At 53.7% G+C, this 12,979-nt stretch overlaps 1 protein-coding gene across 3 annotated transcripts in view; it reads left to right on the top strand.

The window, feature by feature from the left end:
* Asap2 (ArfGAP with SH3 domain, ankyrin repeat and PH domain 2) overlaps nt 1-12,979 on the top strand; it is a 112,702-nt gene that overhangs the window by 71,972 nt on the left and 27,751 nt on the right. For 2 of the 3 annotated variants that reach the window (XM_048353443.1, XM_048353442.1), the window contains exons 9-12: nt 2,148-2,223; nt 2,464-2,550; nt 8,460-8,563; nt 8,665-8,734. In XM_048353443.1, the coding sequence (XP_048209400.1) occupies nt 2,148-2,223; nt 2,464-2,550; nt 8,460-8,563; nt 8,665-8,734 (337 nt within the window). The remainder of the gene's footprint in view (nt 1-2,147; nt 2,224-2,463; nt 2,551-8,459; nt 8,564-8,664; nt 8,735-12,979) is intronic. The other variant, XM_048353444.1, reaches the window with a different exon arrangement.

The following is a 12,979-nucleotide window of genomic DNA, read 5'->3' as shown; positions in this document are numbered from 1 at the left end:
GCTCCAGGCTGGTGCTCCACCACTTGAGCCACGTGTTCACTCTTGGCTTTCTGGTGGTCCGCTGGAGGTAAGAGTCTCTGCCTGGGCTGGCTTCGATCCCCTGACCCCCTGAGCTCAGCCTCCGAAGTCGCTAGGATCACAGGCGCGAGGCACCACTTCCCAGCCTGGAGTCCACATCGACGCCCACGCACGGCCCTGTGTGACACTGCAAGTGTCGTTTAGGAGACCAGACTTGGCTCTGCGCTCCTGACACCCCTGCTCCTTCCCACGCCGGGAGGGTTGTCAGGGTATGCACCTGCTCCCCTCCCAGGGGTGCCTCTGTCTGTCTGCCGTGACTGCCCTCTGTTCCTATCCTAGCTCCTCCCTCTCTCAGGTTCTGGTTCTTCCCTCTCCTTGTTGGTTCGCCAGAATTTAAACTGCTTAGAGAAATGATGACGTGAGGAAAACACTGAAGAACACAGAGGAACCAGATGAGTTCATGACTGATGGTGCAGAAAGACCCAGTGGTTCTGCCCCGATCATAGTACCCACATATGTCTAGGTCACGGGGACACTCTGATGCCATTACTAGGCCAGAAGCGTGGTCTATATTCAGAAAACGTGTGTGTGTGTGTGTGTGTGAACTGTGCGTACGTCGGAAGAGGTGAGAGCCTTCTGACCGCCTAGCCTAGCCTTCGCGCGTCCCGTCAGCCTGCTGGAGGGGTTTGGAGCCACACTCTTCTCTCGTGGCTTCCCCCCCTCCTCCCGGGGATTGCCCTGTGCCCGACTCCTTGGTATGGGGAAGTCCCACAGGGCCCCAGCTTCGTTTGAAAGGCGTGTCAGGTCCCATGAACACGTGGGACGGGATCGCTAGAGCCGAGTGGGGTTTCTCCCGTGTCCGCTCGGCTGGTGGGAGTTGGAAGCTCCCTTCCTGGCCTCCCTCCTTTTCGTTCTTCCCTTCCTGCGCCATCCACTGTGGACTCTATGCCCTTCCCACCGGGAGGGTGTATGCAGCGGGAAAATGACGTGCTAAGTCGCCGTCACAGTCGTACACGCGGACTGCAACCGAGGCAGGGTTGTGAGGCAAATGAGGAAACATTCTAAGGAGATCTCTGGGTGCAGGGCCTCGTAATGAGACCATCGTTTCCTTCAGAAGGAGTGGGAGCAGCCTGTGAAGGAGGCACACTGCAGCTAGAGAGGCCTTTGGGGGAACAGCCGGGGTAGATACAGGGGGCATGGGGCAGGAAGCATTTGGGGGAGGGGGCCGCTCGGCCGCATTTGGACCCACATGACCCCAGGAGGTGAATGCGGTGCCTCGAGACCGGAGGCAGGTGGCGCTAGATCCCCCGGGCACGCCGCCGGGCCCCTCAACCAATCGAACTCCATCCTGAGCGCACTAGTGGGAAAGCGCTTCTTCTTTCCAGCCGGCAGAGTCACGTGCGGCTTGCATTCGAGACAGCACTGAACACTGGCAGCGGCTGCTGCAGATGTGTCCAGCTTCTGTTGCATTTCCTCAATCTTGTATCATGTGGCCTCTTTACGTTGAGCTGCAATCTTAAACGATACTCGTGTTGGTACGTGGCCATGCTTTCCTACTCTGCAGACGGAGCCTGGCTATTTGTGTTTATCAGAATTGTTTGTTTGGGGTTGCTTTTTTGTCCTGATATGCTTCCTCTTTTCGACTTGGAGTCTTGAAGACTTTTCTGCCTAGGCTGGTGCTGAACCAAGGTCCTCTAGATTTTGCCCTCCTGAGTACCTAGGATTACACCCCGAGCCACTGGTGTCCAGGTGGCTATTGCCTCTTGAAGGTTCTCTGGTTCTTTGGCCCCTAGAGCCTTCTGGTTGGATGCCCAGAAGAGCCCCTGGTAGAAATTCTAGCTGCCACTGTCAACAGACTCATGTTTCCGTTATAACCTGGAAATTAGGCCTGATTTTATGTGGGTCAAGAAAAATCACAAGTGGTTGGGCTTACTGAGATGCCTTTACTGTTCATTTTCTCCAGATTTTGAGTGGCAGTTTACTCTTGGTCCGCCTGACACTTTATGTCAACTTCCCCCAGGGATTACATAATGAGTCCAGCCACTTTCCTTTGAAGAAGTTTATTTTCATCTTAAATAAATAAAAAGAACTGCTCTGAAGCACAATCCCTATCTCCTCTCCCCCCAAAGTTTTTTCCAGGATGGACTGAAAGCAGTAGAGAGCCTCAAGCCTTCCATTGAAACCCTCTCCACAGACCTTCACACAGTGAGTAGCCCCTGCGTCGGGCTGCCGTCTGCGTGTGGCCCGCAGTTCCACCGGGCCTCCTTCCGAACCCGTGATCTCACGCTCGCGTGCTGTGCTGTTGAGAGCGGAAGCACCGGGTACCCAGAGGCGCCAGAGGGAAGGAGGGAGGCCAGGCCCCCGCGGCCCCCGGAGAAATGCTGCGACCCTGCATGGCGTGGCCTTCCAGAGTTCACTTTGCTCTCCTCTGCTTGGTGTTCAAAGATCAAACAGGCCCAGGATGAAGAACGGAGGCAGCTGATGCAGCTCCGGGACACGCTAAAGTCAGCGCTGCAAGTGGAGCAGAAGGAGGTGAGGGGATTTCCAATAGAAGGATCTGTCTCGCGGGCTCTGGACTGGGAGTGTGAGATGCATGTGTTCTCGGGGGCCCGCGGGTCACTCTGGGGCGTCAGGAAGCACCCAGACGTTTTGTTCCTTGTTTTGCAGTTGGGTTTTCTGGGCTGTCTTTTTTTTTTTTTTTTTTTTTTTGGCTAGTCCTGGGCCTTGGACTCAGGACCTGAGCACTGTCCCTGGCTTCTTCCCGCTCAAGGCTAGCACTCTGCCACCTGAGCCACAGCACCACTTCTGGCCGTTTTCTGTATATGTGGTGCTGGGGAATCGAACCTAGGGCCTCGTGTATCCGAGGCAGGCACTCTTGCCACTAGGCTATATCCCCAGCCCTGGGCTGTCTTTTTAAACACGTCTGCTTCAAGGGCAGCATCTGCGTCCAGTCACTGGGCCTCGTTGGCTGGGTGGGAGTCTTTCTCAGTCGTCAGTTGCCAGTGGCTACAGTATCTCTGTCGCGCTGACTGCTTCCATCGGTGCATTTGCCCTGTCCCTGCAGTCGCCCTGCTATGACATGTGAACTTGGTGCCGTGGGACAGGCACAGCGCGGGAGACCATCTGGGTCTCTCAGCCGGAGGCTGTGTTCTGCGGTGGTGGGGGTGGGGGTGGAGGGTGGGGTGAGGCTAGGGTTGGTAATCCCAGCATTTGAGAGGCTGAAGCAGGTGGCTTTTGATTTCCAGGCCAGCTTGGATTGCATAGCAAGACCCTCTTTAAATTAAAAGAGAAAAAAACACAAGAAAGCAAGAGCCGTCTAGAGTTAGTGCCTACGGCTGCACCTGATGAGCAGACAGCTGCGATTGCTTTTCTCTCTTCCGTGTAGCACGTTGCGGGCTCTCACACATCTCCCGCGACAATTCGTGGGGGTTGGGCTCATAAAAAAAAATTAAGTAACTTTTAGGGCTAATTTCAAATGGTATATTCCCCTCGGGGTGAGTATTATAATGTGATTTTTGTGTGCTTTATTGCCCTTGAGGTAAGGATCTTAGAATGTTTTCCAGGCCGCCCCTGAACTCGCGTGCTCAAGCAAGCCTCCTGTCTCAGCATCCTGAGTAGCAGGGTGTTCTGGGAATTAAACATAAATCCGCCTCTGGTCTATAAAGGACTGTGTCTAAATGTATTTATAGCATTTGGATAAGCAGCTTGGTAACAAGGTAAAGTTGTCTGTTGGAAATCTGTTGCAAGTTCTTATACTATAACTGAATATTGTTGTTTCTCTCCCAAATGCACTTACCTTTTGTGACCGAAGTCTAGGAGAGTAAGTAGCCCAGTATTTGCAAAGTCATGCATGCGTTGCTCTTGAACTTGAAAAAAAGTATCTATTTCTTCTTCGTGCGTCGCGTTTGCTTAATGGCCCTTTAAGTTTTAACCCTTCCCCATAGTCGATTTTACTCAAAAGGGCTCAGAACTCGAATGCACAATTACTAGTGCAAGAGAGCGCTTCTGAGGTTACACTTGGCCCTTTTGCTGCGCTCTAGTGAGGAGGCGGCTCCGTCCCTCTCGCCTGCTGGAAGCCCTGCTGCTCCTCACCGCATCCCGAGCGGCCGGCTTGTTCCTCACCCCGCCCCGGCCTGTGTCTCGATGCCCGGCTGCCTCTTCCTCGGCTGTCCCGCGAGCCGCTCGAGGGAGCCTCCCACCGCCTCTTCCCAGGGGCCGGGAAAGGGCCCTTGGTCACAGGGGCGAGCTCAGTGAACGTTCATGGGTATTCTAGAAGTTACCCACAGCGCAGTGTCTTCCTTCCACTCGAGTAGAGGAATCCAGAACCGGAGGATCTGCGATCCCCACACGTGGAATCAGAACTGGAAGGGGAGAGAACGCTGCAGCCTAGTTGAGAGGGGCAGCGCCAGGTGGGGGCCGGAGTGCCAGGGAGGCGGTTGAGAGCCGCTCGTGTGAGACCAGGCGGACCCCGGCCTGCGAGCGAGCGTGGGAGGAGGAGGGCAGGAGCGCCCTCGGCGTGGACTTGGGGGGCCGGTGGCTGTGCGGAATGAGGAAGTCGGGGAATGAACGCTGGTGCTGTCGGAGCTGGCTGGTTACGGCTTTGCAGCAAGTGTAGCAGACTCGCCAGCAGCACAGGCCGGTGCCGGGGTACCTGGAGCTCAGGGGACCCCTTTCCCTCTCCCCCGGTGCCCGGTGACACCTGCCAGGAGTGAGTTCTCTGGGCTCCTGGTTGTCATCCCGCGAACTGTTCTCCGCCTTGCTTTTGGGCAGTGGTGTTCAGTAGACCGGGCAGCCTATGAGCTGGTGGAGGGATAAGCAAACGTGGATGTGCTCAAATGTACACGTGTTAAGTGCTTTTCGCGGTTCCCGTTCCAGCAGGCCTGGGATGCTCGGGCGTTGTGGTTGGGGCTCTCCTTCCTCCTGGTTGGGATCCTCCTCTGCGGCTTAGCAAGCCGGTGGGGTTGGGTGGGGTTGGTGCGGTGCTGGGGGAATTGTGTGTGGTGCCGTGTGCAGGGGTTCTGCCCGACGGCGGTCAGGAGCCACCGCGCTGCGTCACATCCGGAACCGCCCGCGTGGTCCATGAGCCTGGGCTTCGGGCGTAGAATCCATCGCTCATCTAGGCAGACTCCTGGCAGGACCTGGGAGCCACTCAAGAGTCAACACCTCAGGAAAGTGTCACTGGAAAGAGGGTTTTCTGGTCCCCAGAGAATCCCACAGTCTCCATACACTGACACGTAGTAAAGAACTGAGACCTGGTTGGTTCTCATTGGTGTGTATGCCATGGATACCCAGGGCCCAGCCATACGCCTTCACTGACTTCACCGAAAAGGTGTCTTTCCTTAGATTAGTAGACATTAGTTGTGCAGTCGAGTCTTTTTGGGTGTGTGTGTGTGTGGGTGTGGGTGTGTGTGTGTCAGTCATAGGGCTTGAGCTCAGGGACTGAGCACTGTCCCTGACCTTTTTTTTTGGCTCAAGGCTAGCACTCTGCCACTTTGAGCCACAGCTCCACTTCCAATTTTCTGGTGGTTAATTGGAAATAAGCATCTCACAGACTTTCTTGCCAAGGCTGGCTTCCAGCCATCATCTTCAGCTCTCAGCCTCCTGAGTGGCTAGGATTACAGGGGTGAGCCATGGGCACTTGGCTTGTGTTGGTTTTTTGTTGTTGTTGTTGTTGTTGTTTATTTAAGACGAGATCTCACTTCGTAGCTCAGGCTGGCCTGGAATTTGAGATCTTCTGCCTCAGCCTCTCGAGTTGTGGGATTACACACGCGTGCCACTCTATCCAGTTCAGCTGAGTCTTTTGTGGAGTCAGTGAGGTGAGCGTGCTTCTGTTACTCCTTGGCAGTGTTGGGAACTGAATTTGCTGCACACCTCCAGCTCTCCCATCTGCCCCCTTGGGAAGTGCGGGCCCTGGGCATCTCTCATCCCGCCAGCAGGAGGCTCGTTCTGCTTGTCCACGGGCCTGTGCGCTGCAGAACATGCCTGCAGAAAGTGAAGCCGTTTCTCTCCTGTGGCATCCGCTCGTTTTGGAGTCACTTGCCAAGCGTGGTATTGGAGGGTATCTTAACACACTACTGACTTCCCACTGAAAAGGTTGTTTCTTTTTCTTTTCATGGTCGTTGCGTGTGTGCGGCAGAGTTTAAAAGTCCGTGCTGGGGCTGCGAATGTGGCTCAAGTGGTAGAGCACACCTGCCTAGCAAGCAGAAGGCCCTGAGTTCAAACCTCAGTACTGCAGAAACAAATAGTGCCCAACATTCGTGTTTGTGGAGCTGACTTGGCTTTCTTTGTGCCAGTGACCGTGCTCCCAAATTGATCTGTCACCACAGAACCATTGCTGTCCAAACCCCACCTGCCTTTTTGTAGAAATTGACAAACTGATTGTGAAATTAATGCAGAAATGTGAGGGACCAAGAAACGCCAACAGTCTCAGAAAGAGAAAATCAACGTTGGAGGAGGACTCCCACTTCCTGCTGTCAAGTCTGACAAAGCTATAATAATTACAGCAATATGGAATTGTCACATGGATACACACAGATCAATGAAACAGAACGGAGCTCAGAAGTAAAGCCGTTGTGTCCAGTGAACTGTTAGCAAGGCTTCCAGATGGGATAGGCACTAGCTTTTCAGCAGTGAGCTGAGACCACTGGATAGCCACGAGCAAAAGAATGAATGGGAAACAGCTCATGTCTTAATCAGAAATTAACTCAAGCTGCGTGTCAGTGGCTTATGCCTGTAATAACTCAGGAGGCTGTGATCTGAGGATTAGGGTTCAAAGACAGCCGAGGTAGGAAAATCCTTTTGAGACTTTTACTCTCCATTTAACTACCCCAAAATCTGGAAGTGGACCTGTAGCTCAAGTAGTAGAGAGTGGACTTGAGCAGAAAGGCTCGGGGACAGAGTTCAAACCATAGGATTAGCACCAAAAAACAAACAAAAACCACCATCCCTCAACATGGATTTTTTAAGCTCCTAAGATAGATGTACAGATACAGACTTTATGACCCTGGTTAGGTGATTGTTTCTTATATTTGATCTCTAAAGTACATAACAACAAAATAAACAGTACATAAATTAGGTCTCATCAAATATAAAAACTGTTGTGCTTCGGAATCTTCTTTCGCACTGTCATGAATCCAGCACTGAAGTCTGTGCTTAGACACCTTGCCTGCCAAGCTGTCTCTTGCCTTCTGACTGCAGGGCCGCCCCGCCTCCTTCGTAATGGCCGCCTCTCGGCCCCTCGCTACCTTCTGCGTGTTCTCCTCTGCCTCAACACCTCCCAGTTCTCTGCCAGTGCTTGCCCTCATCTTTAAAACTCTCTCTGTGGTTTCTCTGTTGGACTCTGGTTCTTGAGTATTATTCTGGGTTCAGATCACACTGGTTTTCGTGCACCGGTTCCCACGTTCTCTGGGCATGTGCTCCGTATCTGGAGAAGGGTCACCTTCTTGTGGTCTCCGCAGAGCCGGCCCTCGGGTCCGAGGTCGCCCCGGGGAGCATCGTGGTTTGATGGAGAGAGCGTCAGTGTGGGCGGTGAGACTCCATCTCCTCCTCCGCGCTTGCTTCCAGGATCCGAACCCCTGAGCAAACCACCTGATGTCATTCTGTGTCTGTGTCTTCAGTTAGGAAATGAGCTGGCGGGGCACAAAAGGATTGGGAGGGCTGTTCTCAGTCTTTCTGGAATTGTTTGTGCTTGGCATTCTTCTTACTCTGGCAGATCTCTGCCAGAACTTCCAGCTGGTCTTGGCAGCCCCTCCCCTCAGCTTGGTACATCTGATCTTTTGTTAAACACCAGTTGACCTCCCTTTGGAGGGTAGACGCGGGACTTGAGCTTTAGGGATTGGTCCCTGGTCCTTGCTCTAGGCGCGTAGGCTGGCGTTTCCTAAGGAGGCGGACTCGGTTCTCAGCTCCCTCGTGGACGGGCTTCCTGTAGTTGTGGCACCTGTGGTTGGAGCAGTTTGCTTTCGTATCAGGCCCCGATAGTTTGGCTGATACCATTAGGAGCCGGTACTTACATCTGTGGTCTTGCTTCAGTCTGTACTTACTGTCTTTCTGGGTCTGGTTTTCCTGTGGTCCTAGAGGGAAGCAGGCAGAGAGCTGAAGTCCCTCGTCTGTAGAGGAGGCGGGAAGCGGCGTCCGCCTCCTGGAGGCTGCGCCACCGTTCAGGAAAGAACTTCAGTATTCTCTTGCTCTCCCCCCCCCCAGTGCCAGGCAAGCGCTGGAGCCGCACAACCCCAACAGTGGCCATGATGCTTTGTGACGACTTCATCTCTAGCCCGATCACTAGCTTTCACGAGTTCCTGGATAAGCATTTTATACCCCCCTTGGTGATGTCGTGCAAAGGAGGAAAAAATTGTAATTTAAAAAACACACATCGGCATGATTTTTGTTTCGTGTACTGAAGCCTCGACCACACACTAAAAGGCAATTTCTTGACCGTTTTTCAGGACTCACAAATGCGCCAGAGTACAGCTTACAGCTTACATCAGCCTCAGGGAAACAAAGAACACGGAACGGAGCGGAATGGCAGCCTCTACAAGAAAAGCGACGGGTGGGTGAGCCCGAGGGCGCCGCGCTGAACTGTGCACGCGTGGGTGGTCTCCTGTGTCCAGAGGGTCTAAACTCTCCTCGTTTTCCCACTTCTCCCGTAAGGATCCGGAAAGTGTGGCAGAAAAGGAAGTGTTCGGTGAAAAATGGTTTTCTCACCATATCCCACGGTACCGTAAGTACCCTCCTTCCACCTGTGGTCTTCACGTAGCGAGGTGGGCGCGTGCTGCCGCTGAGGACGCCGGGCCGGGACGCAGGTGTCCAGCCTGTGCCGCGGTGTTGGGGTGACGAGAGCGTGTGTGGGGAGCAGCGTGTTTCGTGGGGTGGGGCCTGGTTCCTGGGAACGGCGTCACCGGAACGTCCCACTGGGGAAGAGGCTTCCGTTTTTCCACTGCGTGGACAGTTCTTCACGTGTTCAGAGATTAGAAGTCCAGGAGAAGAGGCATTCCAGCAGCTACGTCATACAAATCTCGGTGCCCAGCCTCGCTCAACGTCTCTCTCCATCGTCCTGGTTTATAGCAGCCCGTGCTCAGTGCGGCGGCTCCGGACTCCCATGCTCGGGAGGCAGAGATTAGGGAGGATTTAAGTTTGAGGCCAGCCTAGACAAAAAGTTCAACCCATGATCTCAGTGAATGGTGGGCCTGATGCTTCTGAAGTAGAGTGGGGGTTCGCTACAATGAAACAGGGTTCCCCCCCCCCAAGGGAGGGGATTCCTGGTTCCCCCAAGAGTCCACCACACAGTCTCCAGCTACAAGATGACAAAAAGACAGATTTATTGGGGAAGTAAAAAGTGAACAAAAAGTGAACCGACCGGCCTTGGTCGCAGCCCAGACACCGGAGCCGAAACTGCCGACCACGTGTGCAGGGTCAGGGCCCAGACTCAGGAGCTGGGACCTCCCGCACCTGTGCAGGCCCAGACTCGGGCGCTGGGACCGCCCGCACGTGTGTCCGTGTGGCCTTCCAGCCTGGTTATAAGACAAACATCAGACAAACTTGTCACACGCAGGTGACCAATGAAGATACAACGCTTACAGAGCATGCTAGGCCGCACGCAGGTGGCCAATAGAGTTACAGTCTGTCTCATAATATCTATTTGAACCAAGCTATCATTCTAGTTAGAATTGATGCATGGATTTGGCGGGGCTCACAAGATGCAGGTGGATAGGCCTACTCATAGCAGGTTCCCTTGAAGCTCCCAGGCCTCAGGTGGTCAATCTACATAACTTATCATAATAAAGAGGAGCTCCCCTGAATAGGGGTGGGGAGGGCTTCTCGAGATGGAATTGGCCTCTGCTCTTACCTGAGCTGGAGTCAACCTGAAGTCCCTCCACAGTTAATGATGGCACTGGCCAGATCTGACCTCCCTATTACAGCTTCGTGGTTGTTCTCATCTCACTATGCAGGGAACATAGTAGGATGGTGATTGAGGCCAGCCCAGGCATCAACTCATGGCCTTACGTGAAAAAAATAAGACAAAAAGGGCCGGGGGTTTGGCTTTGCTCAAGAGCTGAGTATCTGCCTATAAACACGAGGTCCGGTGTTCAATTCCCAGTACCACCCCCCAGAAAAACCCAAAACCAAAAACCAGACCCTGTGTGCCGGGCATGTGGAAAAAGGAATCAATCAGCTGGGTGTGGTGGCACGTGCCTGTAATCCCAGCTACTGGGGAGGCAGAGGCAAGAGCATCCCCAATTCAAGGACAGCCTGGATGGAGATACACAGTGCAGCCAAGGGTTGGGAGCGTGATCCAAGTGGTAGATCGTGCAGTCAAAGTACCACGAAAATAAAACGAAAGGACACGCAAGCGATCAGAAAAATGAGGCGCAGTCTAGCCGGAGGAGACTCACCACGGCTCTCCACACATGGGGTTGCGGGGAAGCCTGGCTGGCCGGTGCACCTGCGTGGGGTCGATTGACTCGGGCTGAGGCCTGCTGGATAGCTAGGATTACAGGCGTGAGCCCCCGGCCCTTGGCACGCGGAGCTCTGCATGACCTGAGAAAGAGCGTCGCAATGATGCCTCTTTCGTTTGGTGTGACGGCTACTGCCTGTCCCGTTTAGCCAGCAGCCCCTGTTCCCCGTAGGAGAAAGGAGCAGACTCCCAAAGACGAGTTGGGCGGAAAGGGGGCAGCTAAGAGCAGCTCCTGGCTCGCGGCCGGGAGTCCCACTGCTGGAAATGGAAGCCCCCCGGCTGCCGTGTGAGTTAGGAAAAGCGGAAGCTGGCAGCGCTGGGGAAGCGGATCTGCTGCACTGTTGTCAAGCAGGGGCGCGGGGAACCCGTGCCGCATGGATGCAGTCGGAGCCCGCCCTGGTATTCCCCGGTAGCCACGGCCAGCCGTGCTGCTGGCACGGGGAAGAGCGCTCCTTGGGATGAAGCCCCATCTTCGGGCGCCTTGCGAGCTGGCGGGGGGCTGCGTGACACCGAGGAGCTTCCCACTGGCTCTTCAACCGACCAGTGCTCTTCAAGCGAGCCTCAGTCACGCAGGAAGAATGCAAACTGCCTTTTAAAAGAAAAGGCTCGGCAGATGGGTGAAGAGGCCGAATCACGAAGAGTCTGTGCCTTCCAGGCAGACAGACACCAGGCTGTCGGAGCTGCCCTCCTTCCTGAACGTTGCACAAAGCCGGAGCTTCACAGTGGAACACAGACTGCCTTGTAAATGAGATCAGACCGACGTACAAACGTGGGGGTGGGGGGGGTGGGAGGGAAAAACGGGAAGAGAGCGAGGGAAGGGGTGACGTTGTCCAAAAAGAAATGTGTTCTCTACCTGGCTTATGGAACTGTGACCCCTCTGTACATCACCTTTATAATAACAGTGTTTTTTAATTAAGAAAAATCTAGAGTTTCCAAAGGGAAATCTAGAGTTTCCAGGGGGAATTTGGTGGATGGGATTTCCTCTCACAAATTCTTCTCACAGCTTGGCCGTGGCGAATGACTTACTGTAAATGGACAAATTTGTTTTTTGTGTGTGTTATGTTTTTGCGGCACTGGGATTTGAACTCAGGGCGTTGTGCTTGCTAGGTAAGTGCATTATTGCTTCAGACAGGGACTCTCCTACTTGAGCCTTTAACACTTTTTGCTTTGGGTTTTTCTGTTTTTGGTGCCAGTTCTGGGGCCTGGACACTGTCCCTGGTCATTTTTGCTCAAGGCTGGTGCTCTACCACTTGAGCCACAACTCCACTTCTGGCTTTTGATGGTTAATTGGAGTTTGAGAGTCACAGATTTTTTTCTGCCTGGGCTGGCCTCGAACCTGAGTCTCCAGGATTGCAGACACGAGCCACCCGTGCTCACTTGCTCTGCTGACTTGTGACACAGGGTCTTGCTTTTGCCCAGCCCAACCAAGGACAGCAGAGGTCGGGTCACCCCAGCCAAGAACCAGGAGAGCTTGGCACAGCCCTGTGTATGCAGCTTAGGCCCATCCTCTTATCAGACCCAAACTGTCCTCTGCAAGGACCAGCGCCGTTCTAACGGGGTGGAGACCCTGGCAGCTCCCCGGAGCTGGTGATGGTAACCCCGGGTCTGTGAGCGCGGGAGTCACCCATGCACACTGCGCTGCAGGTGTAGGACAGGTCTGGACCAGTCCTCCGTCCTTGTCATCGGAGCCACGGGTGGCTGCTGGAAACGGGACACGGAACTGTGGGATTGAAGACATTGTTTTGCTTGGTATTTCTTTTAGCATCTGGGTAGGGTAAGATAAATCCATTCACATTTGGAGTTTTCGCCAGGATATTTAAAGCATTTTGCCACTCAAGATGTTTTTTTTTTTTCCCCCTCACCATCTGTTCTTTGCCTCTTTGGATTCAACGTGATTTTATTTTTTGCATTAGTAAAATAGACATTTTCGGTATGTCCCTGACCAAAGTACGCTGGCGTCTGGGGTGGGTTGGGCTGGGGCTACGTATGTAAATGAAGTGTGTTTTGTTGAAACTTGAGTGACAGTAATGATTGACATCTGTGGCTGAGTCTGTTACCTGCTCTTATTTCAGGAAGTGAGGACAATTATCTCTCTGCCACTTTTGTGCAGAATTCGCTTTTTGTGTTTAAAAGTGAGGTTCGTACTGAGCAGCACTTGGGCTGGAGCTGGAGCTCGACACGGTGGTGGAGCACCAGCCTCATGCGAAGCCTTAACTTCAAACCCTAGCATCACTGAAAAGAAAAAAAGAAACGCTGCGTGCTGGGTGTGCGCGCGTGTGTACCTGCACGCGCACCTACGTGCCAATACTGGGGCTTGAACTCACGGCCTGGGCGCTGTCCCTGAGCTTTTTTGTTCAAAGCTGGCGCTCTACCACTTGAGCCACGGCTCCACTTGTGGCTTTTTGTGGTGAACTGGAGAGGAGAATCTCACACTCTCTCCTGGCCTGGCTGATTTTCAAACCGTGATCCTCGGCCTCTTGAATAGCTACGATTTCCAGGCGTGAACCAACA

Source organism: Perognathus longimembris, chromosome 8 (assembly GCF_023159225.1).
Source record: "Perognathus longimembris pacificus isolate PPM17 chromosome 8, ASM2315922v1, whole genome shotgun sequence".
Lineage (NCBI taxonomy): Eukaryota > Metazoa > Chordata > Mammalia > Rodentia > Heteromyidae > Perognathus > Perognathus longimembris.
Note: the sequence above shows the minus strand (reverse complement) of the source record. Positions and strands in the feature narration are given on the sequence as shown.